At 37.9% G+C, this 20,188-nt stretch overlaps 2 protein-coding genes across 4 annotated transcripts; one reads left to right on the forward strand and one right to left on the reverse strand.

The window, feature by feature from the left end:
• Positions 1 to 4,727: 4,727 nt before the first annotated feature.
• On the forward strand, positions 4,728 to 10,340 carry LOC104445022 (O-fucosyltransferase 8). Of its 2 annotated transcripts, none has more exons than XM_010058819.3 (10): positions 4,728 to 5,328; positions 5,653 to 5,738; positions 5,825 to 5,924; positions 6,091 to 6,170; positions 6,937 to 7,025; positions 8,314 to 8,434; positions 8,504 to 8,647; positions 8,808 to 9,142; positions 9,241 to 9,481; positions 9,704 to 10,340. In XM_010058819.3, the coding sequence occupies exons 1-10, from the start codon at positions 5,073 to 5,075 to the stop codon at positions 10,202 to 10,204; spliced, it is 1,953 nt and encodes a 650-aa protein (XP_010057121.2). In that variant the 5' UTR covers positions 4,728 to 5,072; the 3' UTR covers positions 10,205 to 10,340. The 2 variants fall into 2 exon arrangements, with proteins under 2 accessions (XP_010057121.2, XP_010057120.2); XM_010058818.3 differs by having other exon boundaries at positions 5,185 to 5,328; positions 5,649 to 5,738.
• Positions 10,341 to 10,891: 551 nt separating this feature from the next.
• LOC104445021 (SAP30-binding protein) lies at positions 10,892 to 18,999 on the reverse strand. 2 transcript variants are annotated; one of them, XM_010058816.3, is made up of 8 exons: positions 18,480 to 18,999; positions 18,052 to 18,112; positions 17,166 to 17,395; positions 12,478 to 12,679; positions 11,949 to 12,080; positions 11,765 to 11,853; positions 11,563 to 11,681; positions 10,892 to 11,297 (listed from the first exon to the last, which is right to left on the reverse strand). In XM_010058816.3, exons 1-8 carry the CDS (start codon positions 18,936 to 18,938, stop codon positions 11,231 to 11,233), a joined length of 1,359 nt encoding a protein of 452 aa, XP_010057118.2. In that variant the 5' UTR covers positions 18,939 to 18,999; the 3' UTR covers positions 10,892 to 11,230. The 2 variants fall into 2 exon arrangements, with proteins under 2 accessions (XP_010057118.2, XP_010057117.2); XM_010058815.3 differs by having other exon boundaries at positions 17,166 to 17,398.
• Between the last annotated feature and the right edge of the window lie 1,189 nt (positions 19,000 to 20,188).

A 20,188-nucleotide genomic window follows, 5' to 3' on the forward strand; every position in this document is an offset into this window, starting at 1 on the left:
GCCCAGATGATATATTGTCTAGAACAAAGAATAGTTTAGAATCATCCAGTGATGTTATGACACAAATCTAAAATAAAATTTGTCTGGAAACAATTCTTCAACGACTATCTTTTGGCCAAAATTTTTACTTACTTTATTTAGAATCATTGATTGAATCAATTATTTTTGGACGAAATCCATCTCAAAGATAAGTTCCATATGAGGAAGCATTACTTGTGGTAACTAAGATTCTGATTGTATGGGCAAACAGAAACAAGTAAAATTTACATTCCTATCTTCAATAGCCACAAGATCTCCTTGAATGATTCTATCCAACGGCTTGATTGGACGAATTTCCTTTAGAGAATGTCAACAATTAGTGTTGCATGGAGGAGTATTTAAAGGAAGGTCATTTGGCCAAGTTGAGAAGCGAAAGTGAAATTGGAATTTCAAAGTCTGAAACTTCTCTCAATCACATATCTTCATTTGTGAGCATTATAAATTGCAATCAAGAGAAAAAGACACAAAAAGAGTGTCTTTGTGAGCTAAGAAATCTATCACTAAGTGTTTGCACTCATAAATTATGATCTTCTATTGATCATATAGTGATATTCAGCTAGTAGGCTATCAACACGTGAGAGTGGACATAGGTTTAATCTAAGCCCAACCACTATAAAATTCGTATGTAATTTTCTCTTATCTCAACTCCATTTATTTTAAGTCCGTTACATACTCTCTGGTTAATAAGTCTAGTATTCCTCGAAACTAATTCTGTTCTTTATCCAGACTTTACTTGCAATTTATTTTAGTTTGAGTTTATTTGTCAAGATTTATTTTAAACACATATTCATCTCCCTCTAGGTGTTAGATCTAGCTTCTTCACATTTGATCTTGTCATGATTAGAAAATAGCCTAAATTCTACACATGAATTATTAGAGGAGAATAGTGACAATACTTGTTATAGACGAGAATCGGAAGGGGAAAAAAACAAACTAGAAAAGGAAAGGAATAACAGAAAAAAAAAATTAAAATTATAAAAATTCTTTATGTCAATGCTAATCGTACCATGTAGAACTGCCAATATTGAATGGACATACCATTAGCAATTTCTAACTTAAATTGGTCATATTGACTATATTGGAATATCTTCAAAAGACTAAAGACTAAATTGGCTAAATCAAATAATTTATAATTGAATTAGTTATCATATAATAGTTTTGAAACTTTTTGAACTCAAAAAAATATTGACTAAAACCAGTAGTTAACACTACCTTGGTCAAAACTGCTTGCTAAGTAGCACCGACACTTATAAGCAACACACGACATGACACGACATGATACATCATTTCTAAAAAAATAGAGAATTCCAACACATTGAGACATGTTGTATATTAAATATATTTTTATATATACATAATGAATTATCATTTTTATAATTATTTTAATCAAATTAATTTGATTCAAATTTATAAATAAATAAATAAATAAGCCTAGATACACTAAAAACATTAATCCACCATTTATTAATATCATTCATTGTTTCAATTTGACAAATTCAACTCTATTTTTATAATTCATAAAACTTGGGAAAAAAAAACAAGCAATCTACATTATGGACTTGCATGTTAAATATGTTGGAAGAGGAGAAAAAAAAAACTTAAGGGCTGAATTGTGTATCACGGAAGCCTAGTCATAGAGAATAAAAATTAGGTTTTTCTTCTTTCTCCATTTATTATTTTTATTATTGTGTTTTATTTTTTTACATATATATATTTTTGGTAAAGGTGAGATATATATATATTGACTTTTCATTTATTGAAAATTTTTAAAATTGACCTCGATAATCACGTATCGGAAACTCGTATGTCAAAATTCCAACTCGAGTGTCAGAGAGTATCGGGAAAGTTGACCAAGTGTCAAATTTTTCAACAAATGTTGACTGAGTATAGGAGAGTGTCCGAGAGTGTCAAAGAGTGTCGGACACATATTCAAGTGTCCGACATGACACAAAGACTTTTGGAGAGTGTTGGTGCTTCATAAATTGCTAGTTGAGTGGAAAATTACAAGAATGCCATATGAGATCCAATTTTCAGCTCATGGGCCCATTATACATCCAATTATACCCAAAAAAATTTTACTCTGGAAAATAATATCCAATACTTAGGAAGTGAATGATAACCGTTTTGTTTCTTTATTTTTTTTTTTTTCTACTCTCCAGAATAAGTTTGGAATATAAATCTATTTTGTAACGCAATTTTATTTTTTTATTTCCGGAACAAATTTCTACTCTAAAAATAAATTTGGACTAGAAATTAAATTTTAAAATTTTTAACTTTTTTAACTTTTTTATTTCTCGAACAAAAGTGAAAATGAAAACTTTCTCATCGTTCACTCTCATCACCACCACCACCCACTTGCCACCTGTGGGACGCAAGACGCCCATCGCCAATCATGATGGAACGCCATCGCCCCGCCTTGCCAATCATTAGATGCCTCCCTCCCGCCATCAATAGTTGGTTGCCGCCTGCACCCTTCCCCCCAACAGCTATCAATTGTTGAATGCCGCCTACCCACCTCCCGCCACAAGTCGCCATCGGCCACCAAATGCCTCCCACCACCATTCAAAAGTAAGAAATTTTGTGACCTTACCAAATGAATTTCTATTTCAAGATTAAAAATTATAAGGTTATCCACTATGTATTTTTGCTCAAAAACTCGTTTGGGAAATAGAAATAGAAAATTCAATTTATAGCAAGAAATTGATTTCTATAATAGAATAGTTATTATAAACGCCGTTAATTAACGAAAAGTAGTTTTTTTATACCAAATAACCCATTAATATTGAAATTTCTAATTATTATGGTATTAGGTAGTTTCCTTCAAAAAAAAAAAAAAAAAGCACGAAGCATTTCAGAGATTACAAAACAGGAAATTCCACTACCAATATTTAGAAACTAAAAATTCAGAGAATTAAAAATTCACATTTCCAGTACACTATTTTCTCAGATTTTCACGATTTTCCGAAACTGCCGCGTACAAAATTATTCTCCTTAAAAGTACCCCATAACAAAAGTGAACATTATTAATTTTCCCCGAATAATAAATACAATATAATAATTTCAATCCACTAAAAGCTACAAATTTGTAACTATGCTAATTTTCGTAAATTTTTCAATAATTCCAAAATTTTCCAAAAGATCTACATATCATAGTGTCTTGCCCAGTACAATAGTTAAAACGAACTGCAATCGAGTCAGCAAGCCGGGGTCCCATCCTAGTTACTGCACTCACAACGAACTCAGATTTTTCAGATTTTTCACCTTACCAACTTTAAGAGACTAAATTCTCACTCTCCAAATGACGAAATCGTGTAATTTTCGGTTCATTAGAGAGATATCGTGTAATCCTAGAAGTCCGTAACATGGTTCAGCCAATCCAAATTGACTGTGTATTGGCGAGGAAGTTATTATTCACCGGCTGGCCACTGCACTTGTGGATGCTCGTGCGTTTCAAATGACAAGTCGGATTCGCAATTCGTCACGTCCTAACGGCTCAAGGTGAAGAGAAGCATCTGTTCATGCCGTGCACGTGACCGGAAATTCGCCGGAGCGCCGCCGATGAAGGAAGAACAGAAGGTTAACGAAAACAGAATAAAGCAGAGCAAATCGAAGAGCCGAGCCACTCGTAAACACCATCCCAATGGAGGAGTCCTAGGAAGAGAGGAAATTTCGACACAATGTTTCTGGTACAATGAAGAAAGAGCACTTTTAGAGCAGCTATGTCGTTTTCCGACGAAAGTTGACTTTTGAAGCTGCTGGTGGATTGAGTTTGTTGACATTTTCAGTTCGAAAGCCCGAAACCAACTCTGTTGGCGATAGGCTAACGGATGATTTTCTTGATCTTTGGAAAGCCAAGCAACAACTTATTTATTTATTTATTTGGGTTACCAAAAAAAAAAAAAATCCCAAATCAATACCTCAATGATAAATTTATTCTCCGTTAGTTTCCGTTAAATTATTTATCAATTTGACAGACTCACCAGTTTGAGGTTTTAATTTATTGTTTTTGTAGTGTTAATATAATTTAACAAAAACTATCGGAAGGTTAATTTATTACAAATATATTAGTTTGAGGTTTTTCGTGATAAAAAATTTAATTTAGGATAAATTTATTAGATGTGTACCAGTTTGGAGTTCTTTATGGTCAACAAATAAATTTGTGGTAAATTTATTAGAAATGTATTGGTCTAAGGTCTTTCGTAATACCAACCCTTTATTATTTGGACCTAAGTTTTGGTTTGTTGGAGAGATAGTTTGTATTTGATTTACCCACGCGGTTGGCTTGGCCCACGTACGTGTCCTGATTCAACCATTTTTCATATGTGCGTCCTCCAAAACCAACGTAGATTTTCTGCTCCAAGGTTTCCCAGGAACGAAGATGAACATAAATTAAGTTGTTGAAAACGCTAAGCTGGTCCTGTTTGGTGGCAAGTAGCTGTTGGGGTTTGGAGGTGACGATATTCTTGAACCAGAAGGTAATGTGTCTCTGGTGTCTTCTTTTTTTGTTCCTGGTCTCTCGCTTTCTTCTCACACCACCCATTGTATATGTCAAGTTTAATACCAATCTTCACCTACTTTCTTAGCTTCAATTCAAATCATGCTCCCATCGGATGTTCTTATATTATTGGATTTTACGTTTCTTTGTTGATTCAGTCTCTTCAACCAAACTTTAGAACTAAGTTGAATGTGTCTGAATCCAGTTGATGAGTCACTTTCAGTTGGAGTTGGAGTAAGGTTATATTTATCACAAACAGTACCAGGGAAAGAGAATTAACATTAGCTTCTCTCTCGTGGCGTTTTGTTCTTTATCAATGATCATATTGGAGTGCTTGCTCATAATGAATGGAGTCATTCTTGCTTGGTTGATTTAGGCGAGTTGAAGCCTTAGAAAGTTTGCTACTTCAAAGGGAAGGGAAGGGTCGCTTAGATGTCCTCATCCCAATTTCCAAAATGTTAGACTTCTTATGGCAGAAAGATCAGCAGTGTCAGTGCTTTGAGGTCTGATGGGAATTGATCCTTGATTGAGTAGGAAAATGTCAGGGTGTGAGAATCATTGGAACAAGGCCATGCAAATGCATGGATTCAAGAATGAGCCTTCGAAATTCGGTGCTTTTAAGGGGGTCTCTGCGGGTAGAAGGACTTGGTCGTTCCGTAGGCATGTTAAGAACATTGGTTTCGTGTTTTTGTGGATGGGTTTCTTCATCATATTTGATGAGTTTATGGTGTCTGTTTTTGATGCGGTAAATCTTCCGCAATGTTTCAAGACCAGCCAGATCAAGCTGGCCAAAGGTACAATCTGGCTTTTGCTCTTGCAAACTGTTTCATCTTTGCTAATTTGACTCCAAAGCCTTCCTACTGTAATCTCGATGCTCTATTACCAACATGCACGATGATTCCTGATTCTCATCACAGGAGAATTGATCATGTTCTGACATGTCCGTCTTGAATGGGACTTGGCATTTTAGAGGCATGGAACTTGTGTTAGCTCGTACTGCGAATCAACTGAACTTTCTGTGCTTTTGGTCTTCATTTTTGTAATATAATGCATGTAATACCGTATACAATCAGTCTCTGATTATATCATTTCCTCTTTCTTTTGTTATCCAAAGGAAGACAGGAATGCCTCTGGTGAAGTTGAAAAGCCAGCGGTAAAAATGTACGACCGGCTTCTGCATATGGCCTCAACAGCGCTCACTGAGGTATGCCATCAAATGACGCAAATATCTGGTTTATTGACATAAAACTCTTCCCAAAACGTGATGTTAAATGTCGCCTGTGCTTTTAGAAAGAGTTCAAGCAGGAGTCATCTAGTTTCTGGGAGAAACCACAAAGGCAAGCCTCTCTGTGGAAGCCTTGTGCAGACAAAAAAGTCCCCACAGGTTCAGGTACAGAACACACCTGACTGGATTTTGCACATCAGCAGTGAAACTTATTTATCTTTAACAGCATTTTGATCCCTCGGTGGGCAAACTAAATGATTTAGCAGTGAAATCCTAAATGATATAACTCAAAATTTATGAAGTCTAATATTAGGTATTCTTTTGTGACCAGGAAAATTGGGTAATAGCCGTGGAGATAATGGCTACATATTAGTCAGTGCTAATGGTGGTCTAAATCAACAGCGAGTGGCGGTAAGCATCGACTATTCAATCTTGTGATTCTGTACTGCATTAAAACGCCTGTCAGCTGTGATCAGAAATGCAGCTAGGATTTAAATGTGTAAACAGAAGAAAGGAATTTAGTAACATTCTTTTTTGCCCTCAAGTCATGAAAGGAAGCAATTAATTTGATTATACACACAAAAGCGTGCATATTTTTTCACATAAAGAGTGAGATGGAGTCTTCACTGTTGTATGTTTATGCAGACGCCAATCGCCATCCGTGTAGGAAAATGAGTACTCATCATTCCATTAATAATCATGGAAGCATACAGTCTTGACCTTTTACTATGTCTATCCTCAAACAGAGGAAAAAAGAGAAACTTTGAGAGAAAATCTATAAATATCTTCAGCAATCCATTGCACTCTCGCTTCAATTATGTGCTGTCAAAATTTGCTGGTCTGGAATATCACACCAGTGCGATGCTTAGAGCATCTTTTATCCTGTTTCATTCCCTATGTAAAACCATCAACAATGTCGAATTATCTCTTAAATCATTTTGTCTAATATGTGCCTTCCTAAAGAGTATAATTTCCCCATCAGAACCTTGTTCCTTGTGCAGTCTTCAGTTCTCTAAAATCAATTATAGTCTCATTAAAATTTCTTTCCAAGACCTACGGAACTTGACAATGCTTACCTGACTTATGACCATATTACGATTATTTCTTTTGCAATTTCTCCATCTCTGACAGCTGAAAGGAACATGGTGTAATGACAATCTGTGGCTGAGTTATGCAGATCTGCAATGCTGTCGCTGTCGCGTCTCTTCTTAACGCCACTCTGATTCTTCCAAGATTCCTGTACAGCAACGTCTGGAAGGATCCCAGGTTTGTCCCGACTTCATGTTATACTTACATAGTTCGTCACATCTTTTGCAGCAACTATTTCACCTTGTTAGCTGATTAAATAACTCTATGGTAACCTTTTATTTAGCCCATTTCTCGTCATAATAAGTAGAACTCTAGATGTGTTAGGAAATGGTTTTGTTCAATTTGCTTATCATGCTAGAGATATGGGGGTATCAGTAAAAAACTGCATTAAACTAGGGGGCAGTACTTTCCTCCTGATTAATATTTTATGATCTGCCGCCTTACACACTTTCTTGATTCATCAAGTGCTCAAACAATTTTAGTCTGAAGCTAAATAGTATCCCAGTTCACCAATTGTTTGCAAATTCACATTGAATGAGTCGGCTAAGAATACAAGTTGCTCGTTTCTTTTTTGAAATTGTATTTGGGTTATGCACCATAGATTCAGACCAGAGATAATGCATGTTTTTATATACCAAGTAATCGGAGCGGGATTGCAACAAATGAGGAATAGTTCTCGACTGACCTTAACAACGGAAGGAAGCTACAAAAGGAACTGTTTTTCACAGGAAACATCATAGCTAGTGTTTATCTTGAATTACTAGAAAGCCTACAGGCATTTTTGATATTGTCCAAATTCTAGGTAGATAAGGATGTCTCCCAGTGTAAGAGAAAATGACCAAGTAATTCTTTAAACATGAAGTTTGGATTGTTCACAAATGAGGATGCTGACTCCAGATGCAAATTTCTTACAAGGGTTGACCTAACAATGCATGAACTGAACCCCAATTTTGAATGACCCTGATTTCTGAGTTGGTTATCAATTGATTTACGGGGCCCTTAAAGTCTTTCCATAGCTGCTAAATTCGTGATTGTCATTTCAGCCTTACAGCTCCCATTCTCGGCTTGAGCTGATCAGCCTGCTCTAGAAATTCCTCTGCAATTTAAGCATATCATAGGTCTGAAGAAACTGCTAATGGAGGTTGGCACAGAATGAAATCATTCTGTTCATTTCCTTTCGAAGTCCCTACCTGACAATCATGCTTCTAGCCCTGACCACCTATGACAATCATATGATGAGATCTAATGTTAAGCATTACATCGGCGAACTCTTCCTTAAAACGATCTTCAATGGGATGAATATATTGCGTGTTTTGGCAGTTTTGCCACTCATGAACGAGTTTTCATTCAAGTATTTCTGTCTAAAGATACCTTGGTCTCTAGCTTGGAGCAGTTGTAACGCCTACTTTGCATGCATTATTGAATCTTTCAGTGAAGCACGCTTTATTGATTGTTGAAATTGCAGTCAGTTTGGGCATATCTACCAAGAAAAATACTTCATAAAGACTCTGGAGGGAGATGTAAACATTGTGAAGGAACTTCCACCTCATCTGAGATCCTTGGATTTTGAAGCAATTGGTAGCCAAGTATGTCGTTGTAATCAGCCTATATTTATTTGATTTTTTTGGGAAACTATATTCTAATTGCTGTACCAGATTACTGATGCAGATATTGCGAAGGAGGCCAAGCCAGTTGATTATATCTCAGGTGTGCTTCCGATCCTAAAACGGAACGGAATTGTACATTTTCTTGGATTCGGAAATCGCCTAGGCTTTGATCCAGTGCCATTTAATCTTCAGGTGAGTTACTTCCCTCTATGTAGACAGTACAGATTTGGCATAGAAATATGCCTAAGTTAACCAACTCATATACATTTAAAGTCTTTGACTGGGGTTTGGTTTTCGCTTCTCTATCTATGCATCATTTTGGATCCTATTTATGCTCCAAATTACGCTGCAGAGATTAAGATGCAAATGCAACTTCCACGCCCTTAAGTTCATCCCGAAAATCCAGAGAGCTGGTTCATTGTTGGTAAAGAGGATCAGAAAGTATGATGCTTCTCAAAACATTTTAGACAAACAATTGCTCGGAAACTTCCTTCCAGCACCACCGCTAGGAAGACACGACATTGCAAAAGGTCGGTCCAAATACCTAGCCTTGCATTTGAGATTCGAAGAGGACATGGTAGCGTATTCCCGATGTGAATTTGGAGGTGGCAAAGATGAGAGAAAGGAACTCCAAGCTTATCGTGAAGTTCATTTTCCTCTGCTAATGGAGCGCTTGAAGAAGACCAAGTATGACTTCTCTTTCTTAATTGACTAAATGGGTTTCTTGCTTGGCTTTGCAACAACTTCTGCTCAAACTTTAATCCTTCCATTTGCTCTATTGACAGGTATGTGTCTCCAGCAGAACTGAGGAAGTTGGGTAGGTGCCCACTGACACCAGAAGAAGCCGCACTTGTTCTCGCTGGTCTCGGCTTTAAGCGAGACACGTTCATCTACCTAGCCGGGTCCGACATATATGGAGGAATGTCGAGGATGCGACCACTCACCGGCCTTTATCCCAACTTGGTCACAAAGGAAACTCTCCTCACTCCAAGCGAACTCTCTCCATTCAGAAACTTCTCTTCCCAGGTAAATCAACATGGGTTTGCTTCTTCTGTAGCAGCAGATTTCTTCCACTGCAACAGTTTTACTTCCTGTATCCCCCAAAAAATTCCGTGATCATACTCCTGAAATGTTCACAAGTTCATGCAGGTGGCTTTCCTTTCCCCTGAAGTGGAAAACTGTAATAACCAACAGTCGGACCTCAGAAGCATAATGACCTGACACTACATTCTGATCATCTTATTGCAGCTTGCGGCATTGGACTTCATCGTATGTGCAACTGCCGACGTGTTTGCCATGACCGATTCGGGGAGCCAACTGTCCTCCTTGGTGTCTGGATTCCGCACTTACTACGGTGGAGAACACGCTCCCACCTTGCGGCCCGGCAAGAAGAGGCTAGCGGCCATTTTGTCGGGGAACGCCACCATAAGGTGGAAAACTTTCGAATATAAAGTCAAGAAGTTGATCGAGGAAGGCCAGATGGCGCAGGTGAGGCGCTTCGGGCGGAGCATTTATCGCCAGCCCAGGTGCCCGGAATGCATGTGCAGGTCCCCCTCCCTCTCCCAATTCATGCCTGCGAGAAATTCCTTTAATTCTTTTTCGTCCTCTCGACAAGAGATTTGTACATGGCAAAAGGGTCAGGGCAAGAAGCATGTTTCTGCCGAATTGCTCAGGATCAGAGCTCAGGAGAACAATTTCAATGATCTGAGTTCTTACTCACTAGCCACATTTGGTCCATTTGGCTGCTGAGGCTTCAATCTGTCATTTGCACTTTCCTTTCCCAGTTTTCAACCTTCTGGCTAAGAAGGCTTCGTTGAATTGTTTCATTTTTTTAACGCCACGGTGAAGAAACGAATTGAGTTCTGATCTTCATCAGAACTTGGAAGTGATGCTGTCCGTGATCAATCCCATTTTTTTGTCACGAGCGAAACATGGAGGCAAACTCGCAAGCGCAACGTTTCCACCAAATTCGAGAAGCTGGTTTGGAATATAAATGAAAGCCTAGGCCGTCATCGACTAAGACATTTTTTTATCATTCAATCCTACTTCGCCCAAAGATGCTTTTCCCTCTAAAATTTCGAGACCGTATCATTCCTTGGTTTCTTGCCCATTCTTGTTGTCTGGCGCCGACATGGAACACACAGTTACCATTGATGCGCGCTCGAGGATCTTCGGCTCCTAATCCTATCACCATTCCGTTGCGTTTAATAATACATATAATTAACATTACAATTTGACAGCACTAGAAGGAAAATGAAGTTCCCCAAGCAAATTTGAAGTGAAATCTCCTTCCAATTCCGGTAAAGGCAGACTTCCTTAGATATGACACAAGTCGTTAACGGGGCTATCCACGAGTTAGAAACCATCACGAATTCAATGTTATTGACGACTTCGAGAACATAATTTAGGAGATTCCTCGTGTTTTAACACAGCTCGACAAAGAAATTGCTTCTTAAGCTTCATGACTATTTCCATCTTCTAAGTGAATGGACAAATTATTTCACGAATACAGGACAGAAGGAAGAAATCTGTGTCTGGTAGAGAGAGATCAAACACGCCAACAATACATCTCTGGAAAATTTTTGCTTTACATATGAGAACTTAACACTGTGTATAAGAACATTATCTCCTTCAGTTAGGAAGAAAAAAAATGAAGGTACACGATTAGTATTGCACGATGTCCAGCAGGATTCGATCTGATCTCGGAATCCTTAGCGATCTCTACTAGGATTGATAAAGAAAGTCAACCTGATGCTTCTATAATTAATTTTGACGTCAAGATCTTCTATCCAACTTCCTCTCGCCAGATCTTCTCTCTTCTGCCTCTCTTCGTCTCTGTTGCCTGTCATTTGAAATAAAAATTGGATCATCACTTAGGAGCACCAGGGATAATCCGTGAGTATAAGTCCAAAATATGCATGGGAAAAGAACAGGAGTTGATGTTTGAAGCAGGAATGAAAAACCTTTACAGTGGAGCACTTTTAGGTCATTATCACTATTAGTGACGACAAGGAAAGTAAACTGTTCAGAATCAACCCTTGATACTTCTGACTTGCTTGACTATTTCTAAGTAAAATTAAGTTGAAAAAAGAAGATCGTGGACTCACGCGAAGGCTGTATAACCTGCACCAGCATTTGCAGCAGATAGCATTGCAGCGTGAGCAGCAACAGTGGACACAGATTCCTGTGCTCCTGATGGCAGGGGATTTTTCCTGTCACCATCCACCTGAAATAAAAAGCAGAATCTTTCAATTCAGTTGACTGAATAAAATGTAGTAGTGGATACTCACATGCAAGAACAAGTTAGACCTTATCCCATTTTGATTTTTTGTTCTGCCGGCCATCCCGAGCAGTAGGATCACTCAGTCGCAAGCCACCAGAAGCGGCAGTTGGAACACCTGCAAGAGGATAAGAACATGAAAGGTAATGGCTGCCCTGTTATAGAGTTGTTCAAACCAATCCTTCACTACATTTAAATGGATTGCTGTTCAACCTGCGACAGGCACATTAACTTTGGGCAAGATAGCAGGTGCTCCAGCTTGAACTCCACCAGCAACAAATTCGACCTGCTGGCTCTTTTTCCTCTCTTGATCCTTTCTTTCTGCTTCTCGTTTCATGTCAACCTCTGTTCATGGAAATATGCCAATTAATTGTCCAAACAACACAAGGCAAAAGCAATTATAATGGAAAATGGAGATTGCTCTTGACAGAGACCATCAAGTGTTTCTAAGTAACATTTACAGCTTGTAATCACATGAAAGGCAATAAATTTAAGCATACAACCAATGCCGTTCCTCAGTCACCTGACGGAAACATCAGCTTCTGTCCACCCCTTGGTCAACTAAACACAAACAGAAGAAATTTTTGAAAGATGGTATGCAGTTCAAACAAGCCAAAAGGAAACACAAACCTTATGAGAGAAAAGAACATATTAATAAACAAGAGAACAGCAGAATTACAGCTTATTATCACAGCACACACAGCATAAAGGCAAAGGGATGTTGAGAAGAAAGGGTACTAACCTAATTCATCATAATAGTCACTTGGATCATAACCATGGGGATCAAACACCTCCTTGCGGAAGCAAGATCCTATCTGATCAATATCTTGATATCTCACTGAATGTAGCAAGAAGTCTGGGTTTCGATAGTCTTTCCTGTTGCGCACTTCAGCATTGAAACTTTTTCCAGCTCTTTTGTACGCAATAAATTTTCTCACTCTCTCCTGCACAAACAATGCGCAAGGAAATCAATAGAAGAAACTAATTTTACATCTTACAACATCAAGAGACACATATTTTTGTATAAACCTTACTCTAAAGAACTTTAAACAATCGAGCAACTTATAAGTTCGACGTGGTAGTATATGTCACCCAGCATCACTTATTCAACAATCCCCAATTTGAAGTGCAAGATGATAAGAGACCAAGGAAAATATCTCAAAAAATGTTACAACCAATTCATGACGTCCCTAGATCTTTCTTTCTTTCTTTCTTCTTCTTTTTTTTTTTTTCAAAAAACTTTTTTTTTAGCTCTGAAACAACTGAAACTACATGATCCATCATTCTCATACTATAAACACACTAAACATAATTTTCTCTCCTCTATCCTTCGAATTTATTGGCCAAAATAACAATCCTTCTAACCCATCTTTCCCAAATTGCTTGCTTCTCAACACATATCAAACGTATTCCTTTCAGCATTATTTTTCTTAAAACATTGATGGTTGTGAAAATATAAATGTGCCTGTCGCAATTTAAAAAACATCTAAACTGTGACAAAATAAGGTTAGAGCAAGTGCCAAGCCACTGGTCATAGCCATGGATCCAGATTTGGGGGTAATGCAATGAACCTAAACTCAAAAGATGCCATCCATGCCCACAAGATGAATGCGGAATAACATCCTGATGTATAATGAAAGGCAATAAAAAATGATCAGGAACTCCCAAAATGTAAACTCATCATTATCAAACCTAGACTTTATTTAAGTGTCACAGTTAACACTAGAATAGCCTCATATAATCAAATTAAAGAACAGCTAAGACTTAATGAGCTTCAATCACTCAGTAAACTCATCTTTATCACTTCTAGACAGTGTCACGTTTAACATTAGAATAGCCTCATACACTCAAAATAAAAGAACAGCTAAAACTTAATGAACTTTGATATAATAATTAAATATTAAAACGCGCCTTTGTCAACAGTTTAAACTTTTAAAACAGTTGGCAATGATCCCACAAAAATCCAACAAACTTCAAACTCTTGTCTGAAAAGGATAAAACTACAACCATTTATGTTCTTCTCAAAGCCTATCTGGTATATAATAGGGTTAAAATAGGGAATGTTAGATTCAAAGTCAGAAATTTTAAGCCTAAATCTGAACTCAGGTACAAATCTGGTATATCGAGATAGGCTTAAAATAGGGTAAAATCCCATTGTCATACTTCAGATTTGTACTTGACATATTATTCTATAAATACCTGAAGTGTCACAGTTATCCTATGACAATGGGATGTCTCCACAAGCTCTCTATATGCTATAGCACTAAAATTACAGTGAAAATAAGAGGTCAAAACGTTTAAGGAGAAAGTATTCCAATCTCAACCATGGGATCTCAGAGAAGACAAGGAGCATTTAGAATTTTAGATAAGAAGAGACAAAGGAGAAAACAAAAACCAATCAACCCTCCCCAAAAATAGTGCAATCTTTGTGCTCAAAACCTATTTGAATTGAACCTGTAATGCCCAAGGTACTCAAAGTCACTTTTGTAACTATGATTGATGAGGTCCTATGAAATTTGGTAGCAATACTGAAGTAAGAAAGAGTAAGACTTCTTAAACTTCATATAACAGATCTGCAAGATTCTATAGACGCAACAACTAATTTAATGGTACCACCACCTACGGTTCAACATCAAATTTCTGAAGCCACAACACAATTTATAAATCAGCAACAAAAGTTAGGATAAGACCTGTCAATTTCAAACTTAAGTGTATCAAGTTCTCGACTGACTAATCATACATAATCTTAGTCTATTCAACCATATAAAAACATGTGACTATAAAAAGATCACCCAAGATTTCAATCATTTGATTTTCTTTCATAATTTTAATAAATGGAGAAGGAACTCCATACAATCTTGAAAAAGAAAATAAGATGTCTAATTGTCAGAGAAATCCCAACTAAGAACTGGAATTAAGCACTCATCAGAGGAATGGTAATCGCTGCCACTATTTTGGTGCAGCAAAGTGGCTCTACCGCTGCCTACCAGCTGTCATTGTAGAGGAGAGTGAAGGATTGCTCTCTGTTCCTGAATCTCTAGCTTTGAATCTAATGTTGCCTTAATAAGTTTGTCCAGTCGGAGTTTAGTTTTTCTAATGTCACCCACAAATTTCAATTGTCTGATTTCTTATTAATAATGGAAGCAGGAGCTCTACAAAATCTTTAACAAGGCAATAAGATATCAGATTTTCCTAGAAAATGCAAACAAAATCTGGAAGTATGCGGGACTCATGAAGAAGGATAGTCAGCGTTCCTATTTTGGCGCAGGAGCTACAGCAAAGAGGCTTTATCATTGGCTACCAGTTGATACTGTAGATAAGAGTGAAAGATGACTCTTTGTTTCCAAATTTCTGTCTTGAATCAAAAGTCGCCCTAATCAGTTTGTCCAGTTGGACTCATTTTTCTATCTTCTTTGCTCTTCGTTTTTTTTTTTTTATGTTGAGACTATCAAAATGGTTAGTTTTACTAGTGCCAATTGTCTGTTTCCATCCTTACGTTTCAAATTTCGTTAATGCCCAAATATCCAACAAAAGAGCATCTGTCCAGACAGGTTGAGCCAATCATGAGTATTACATGTGAACCCTCTTTTTATGGCACTTCACCTCCTGAATGCTTAGGCTGTTTTGTATGCCTTGAAACTTTCCAAAGAAAAGTATCCCAACTTGATATCAAGAAACAAACATATGTTGTCTCTAGTCATGCTACATGCATTCAGTGGCAAAGTGCAAGTGTTCTTTCTATAAGATAGAAATATATAAAAAGGGGGCAACATGGGCATCAAACCATTTTTAAAATTATCGATATTATCCTTTAATCAAATAGGCTATCTACGAAATTCTAAGGTGTTAATTTATCTGAAAAATGTTGCCTTATTCCATTTGGGAAAGAAAAACATCCAGCTACCTCTCAGTACCCAAGTATCAATCCCTGTGTGTGTCATTCTATTCCACCCACAATCCAGTGAGAAACTACAGCAGCAAGCAAAACTCTTAACTTCCTTTCTATCTGCCACTGGCCACACATAATCCGCTCCAACCCAACACTCATCTAAAAGTACCAGTTAAAAAAAAAAAAAATAAAAAACCTAAGAAAGCATTCACCTTCACCCGTATTCCATCAATCCCCCAACAATGAAAATGAACATTTGTGACACAGTTTCTTGTTCATAATTCCAACATCTGCCGCAATAATATGCCCCTTCTTTCAATATTGTGACTTTTCATTTTCTTTATAGCTTGTTAAGCAAAGAGACCAACCCTAAACTGTAATGCCACTTTCCACATCTATCCACAAGAATTGCTGTTTACACACATTCCATCTGTAAAATCCCACAAAAGAGTTCTTAACTCTCCAGCTTACAACCTTGAAAAACAATTGGAAAAGACACCTTACTCTGTTTTTTCATCATGTTTTAGTGTATTACTGATATGGTGAAGTAGGCACAAATGATCAAGTAGAAAAAGCATATGGCTATAGTTCATTCGACAATTCATAGATTCAAGATTCAGTAATCGCTTTCAATGGAATTAAATAAGTGGAGGAACACTAATACGAAGAGTTCTAAGGCTGGAGTCACTGAGATCATTCTGTTTTTTCACCAACTCACTCTAACTCTATATAAGTCATATCTTCCAGTTCTTTCCTAGTGTACACCAACAAGAACATAGAAAAGTGGCTTTTGAAGCCAATAATGCCAATTATAGCTTCTAAAGTCTCAAAAGCCAAATGAGAATGAACCCAATTCTACTGCAAGGACCTATTATTTCTTCAGGGACTTCCGGTCCATAAAGAGATATTAGTTGGGCAGCCTAGCCAAGTTAATGTCTTTTATGCTTGCCAGAGTTTGATGTTGGACTAATAGGCTTAAGGCCAATCAGTCAGCTATCTCTTCGCCCACTAGAAAGTAAATTTCCAGAAATGAGGATGATCCAATAGTGCACCTCACAAGTTTTAGCATTTAGAGTAATTGCTACAGGGAAGCTGACTAAAGCCATGAGGTTTATAGCTCCAGATCTCTTGGAATAATTTACTATTAGACCGTCCAGTCCAAACAACAACAGAATACAACACATGTAGTCTAGCAACTCATCATGTGATAGAATGATATACAGTATTAAGTCTGTATATACGAAATAACATACAGCTAATGCCATCTCTCAGACAGCAGCGAGGTGCATTATAGTCTAAGAAATCAGTACACTAATTAAACAAAAGCCCCAAGAAAAAAGATCCAAATCGTTGACTAATGGCTTTTAGTCCAAACAACTATTCAAAAAAAAAAAATCCTCTTAAAATTTTGATGGCCATGTAACTGCAGTACACACACAAACATTTACACATGTTCCCGGATTCAAGTTGATCAATGCCTAGACCACTCGCAATACGTGATAGCATTGGGAAAAAAGCTGGACCAAAAGTAAGAAGATTACCTGCAGCTCCTCTGAGCACTTGGCTGTTGGTGGTGGGGGAAGAAACTTATCCAACGGATCAATATCGTCAGAAACCTTAGCAGAATCTTCAACTTCTGGGGCTTGTGCTTCTGTAACATTTCTAACATCAGGTTGTGATGGCTCTGTATGTCCAGATGATAGAGAAATATCTTGGTTATTTGGTGACACAACCTGTACAGTTTGTTGAGTAGGCTCTTCTTGGTAATCACCTGCTGCAACAATAAAAGAAATTAACTGACACGAACGAGCAGAGAGTGCCCCATATGTATGTCACTGTAACAAAACAAGGTTATTTTTATCAGATACGAGCACATCAATGTGAAGAAACCATTTTGACTTAACAAGCATTAAATCTTCTTTAGAATTTGAAGACGACACATGGCAAAATAACACTAAAAGATTTTATGTTATCCTCCATTTAACTTAACTCAACCAATCAACTCAACTGATTTAAGGACATAATAAATATGTAAAACAAAACAGAACAAATCAAAACAGTCCCACATCTCAGGGTTCACTAAAGCTAAAAGCAATAGATTAGGTCACGCGACCACATGTTAAAGCCATCACCCAGGAAACATTATGAAGGAAACAAACTATCAACATCATCATATAAGATTGTGAAAGAATCAAGGGTATCCAATTCAAAATCCCACTAACATGCAACTAGGTTCTGCCACAGATGTGAGGATAAAAGCTGAACCTGCTCAAGGAAAAACAGATCTGACTCAGGCGCACGACACAGGTAGGTGCAAATAAAAACTCATTCAAGCCAAGTGAAACCCAAAACCGGCAATACCCACCAAAAGAACAAGAAAGGAAAAATACCCAAATGCACGGCACTGCTCCAGAAACACATACATACCATTTCCCATTTGGGATCTTTCATCAAGCATAAAGTTGCCGCCGCTGTCTATTTCCCCTTCCTGCGATTGAGCAACACAAAAGCAACGTAAATGATCATCATGCTTTCAGCCATCATACAAAACACCAAAATACGAAGAAACACATCTGATTCTGCACACGAAAAAAAGCACCAACCCAAAACCTCTTCATATGCAGAAATGATCAGAAAAATGGCCAACCTCGAATATCAATAATGATAATTCAATCTCCCTCATCAAGAAAAAGAGCGCAGAAGCCAATTTACATATTTTTGCTACTGGTACCCAGGATAACATGGATTGCCCAACCGAAATATTATTGCTACGGTTACCCACAGCAACAACAGAAAGCATCAATTCGACTCGACGCTCGAATAAAAGCCCTAATAAGCCACGAACGAGAAGCTACCTCAGCTTCCGGAGACACCGCGAATTCATCGTGCGCGTAATCCACGATGCTCAGCATCTCCCTCGTCCTCCTCCTCCTCGCCTCCACGGAAACCGCCGCCCCCTGCTGCCGCGGCGGCGGCTGCTCCCGCTGGCTCGGCGTCGAGCCCTCCGCCGTCAAAGTGCTCTCGTGACCGTAATCGCTAGCCGCCGCCGACGCCGCCCCTCTCTCGCTGCCAACCCTAGCCCCGCCGTCCTCCCCATCGCTCGCCTCCATGGGATCGCCCTCCGCGAGCTCATACGGCGGGCTCTCCTTCCCCGCCAACTCCGCCTCCACGGCGTCCCACGGATCCGGCGGCTGCTCGTCGGCGCCGGCGCCGTCGTCGTCGTCTTCAGCGTCGTCCATGTCGTCGTCGTCCTCGTCGTCGTTGTAGACCGAGAGGAGCATGATTCCCTCCGGCTCCTTCCTGTTGGCGGCCATTTTGGCTTTATCGAATCGAGCCTCTGCTGAGGAGGAGGAGGTTTTGAGTTGCAGAGAACGAAGGTGGGGGACTGAGGAGAACCCCGGTGGCAAGCCTGGTTTCGAAAGAGGGAGTCGCAGACGAAAGCAGATTTCGGAGAGAGTAAGACAGGGTGCGATGCGGTGCGTTTTAAGGCACATGATATGATCATTTTATTTCTTATCAGAATTATTTTTCTATTCTCGAGACAGGTTTAGGGCCAAAATTCCCTTCATAACTCAATTGCATTATTTTTTATTTCTTAAAAAAAATCAGCTCGGAACAAAAGTAAAAGTAAAAATTTTATAAATTTTAATTTCTTCAATAGAAATAAGAAATAAAACCGTTCTTACCGTTTATCCCCACTACTAACCGATCACTCGCACACGTTGCTCGCCATTGTCTATCACTTCTCTTAGTAAATGAGAAATTTTGTGTTGTTATTAAATGAATTTTATTCTAAAAAAAAAATTTTATATCTTTACCAAACACGTATTTTTATTTATAAACTCGTTTAGGAAATAGAAACATAAAAATATATTTCTTGTAAGAAATTGATTTATGAAATAGAATAGTTATCATTTACACCATTAGTAATCCCTTGTAAACGACCATTGGCCCTCCACAAACCCTCGAGCCAAAATTGTAGTATTTAATGGGAAAAGTACCCAAAAAAAAAAATTAAAGCAATTGCTTTGATATTAATACAATTTAAACATTTTTAATTTGATTAATTTAATCATAAATCTCTCTAATCAATTTTGATTAAAAATCATTGATGTGATGTTAGTTATCCTACATAACATGATCAGCGTTGATGGTGACATCTTTTAGTGAGCGAGGCGGTTCTTGCCCAATTCTACTAGGGCCTTCGCGGCCTTGCCTCATTTGGGAAAGACAGCCTTTGCCAATCAAATTGAAAGGGAAAAAAAAAATTATTAAAAAGGTTCACGTTAACACCAATTATACTCATATTAGCGATTGGGCGATTAGCTAGATAGATTAAATAGATAAAAATGTGAAAATGTTCAAAATTAAATCAGTCAAATCAAAAAATGTTTATAATTGAATTGATATTGATGGATGTAATAAGTTCAAAACGTTTTTAGTTTTTCCTTGGTATTTAATAACAGAATCTCGAAGACTTTGGTGCAAAATATTATGCTTTAAATATGCTCGAAGTCCAAGCCAAACCTCTTGTATTGCATTTGGGACTATTAGGGAAAAGCAA

This window comes from Eucalyptus grandis, chromosome 5 (genome assembly GCF_016545825.1).
Source record: "Eucalyptus grandis isolate ANBG69807.140 chromosome 5, ASM1654582v1, whole genome shotgun sequence".
Taxonomy (NCBI): domain Eukaryota; kingdom Viridiplantae; phylum Streptophyta; class Magnoliopsida; order Myrtales; family Myrtaceae; genus Eucalyptus; species Eucalyptus grandis.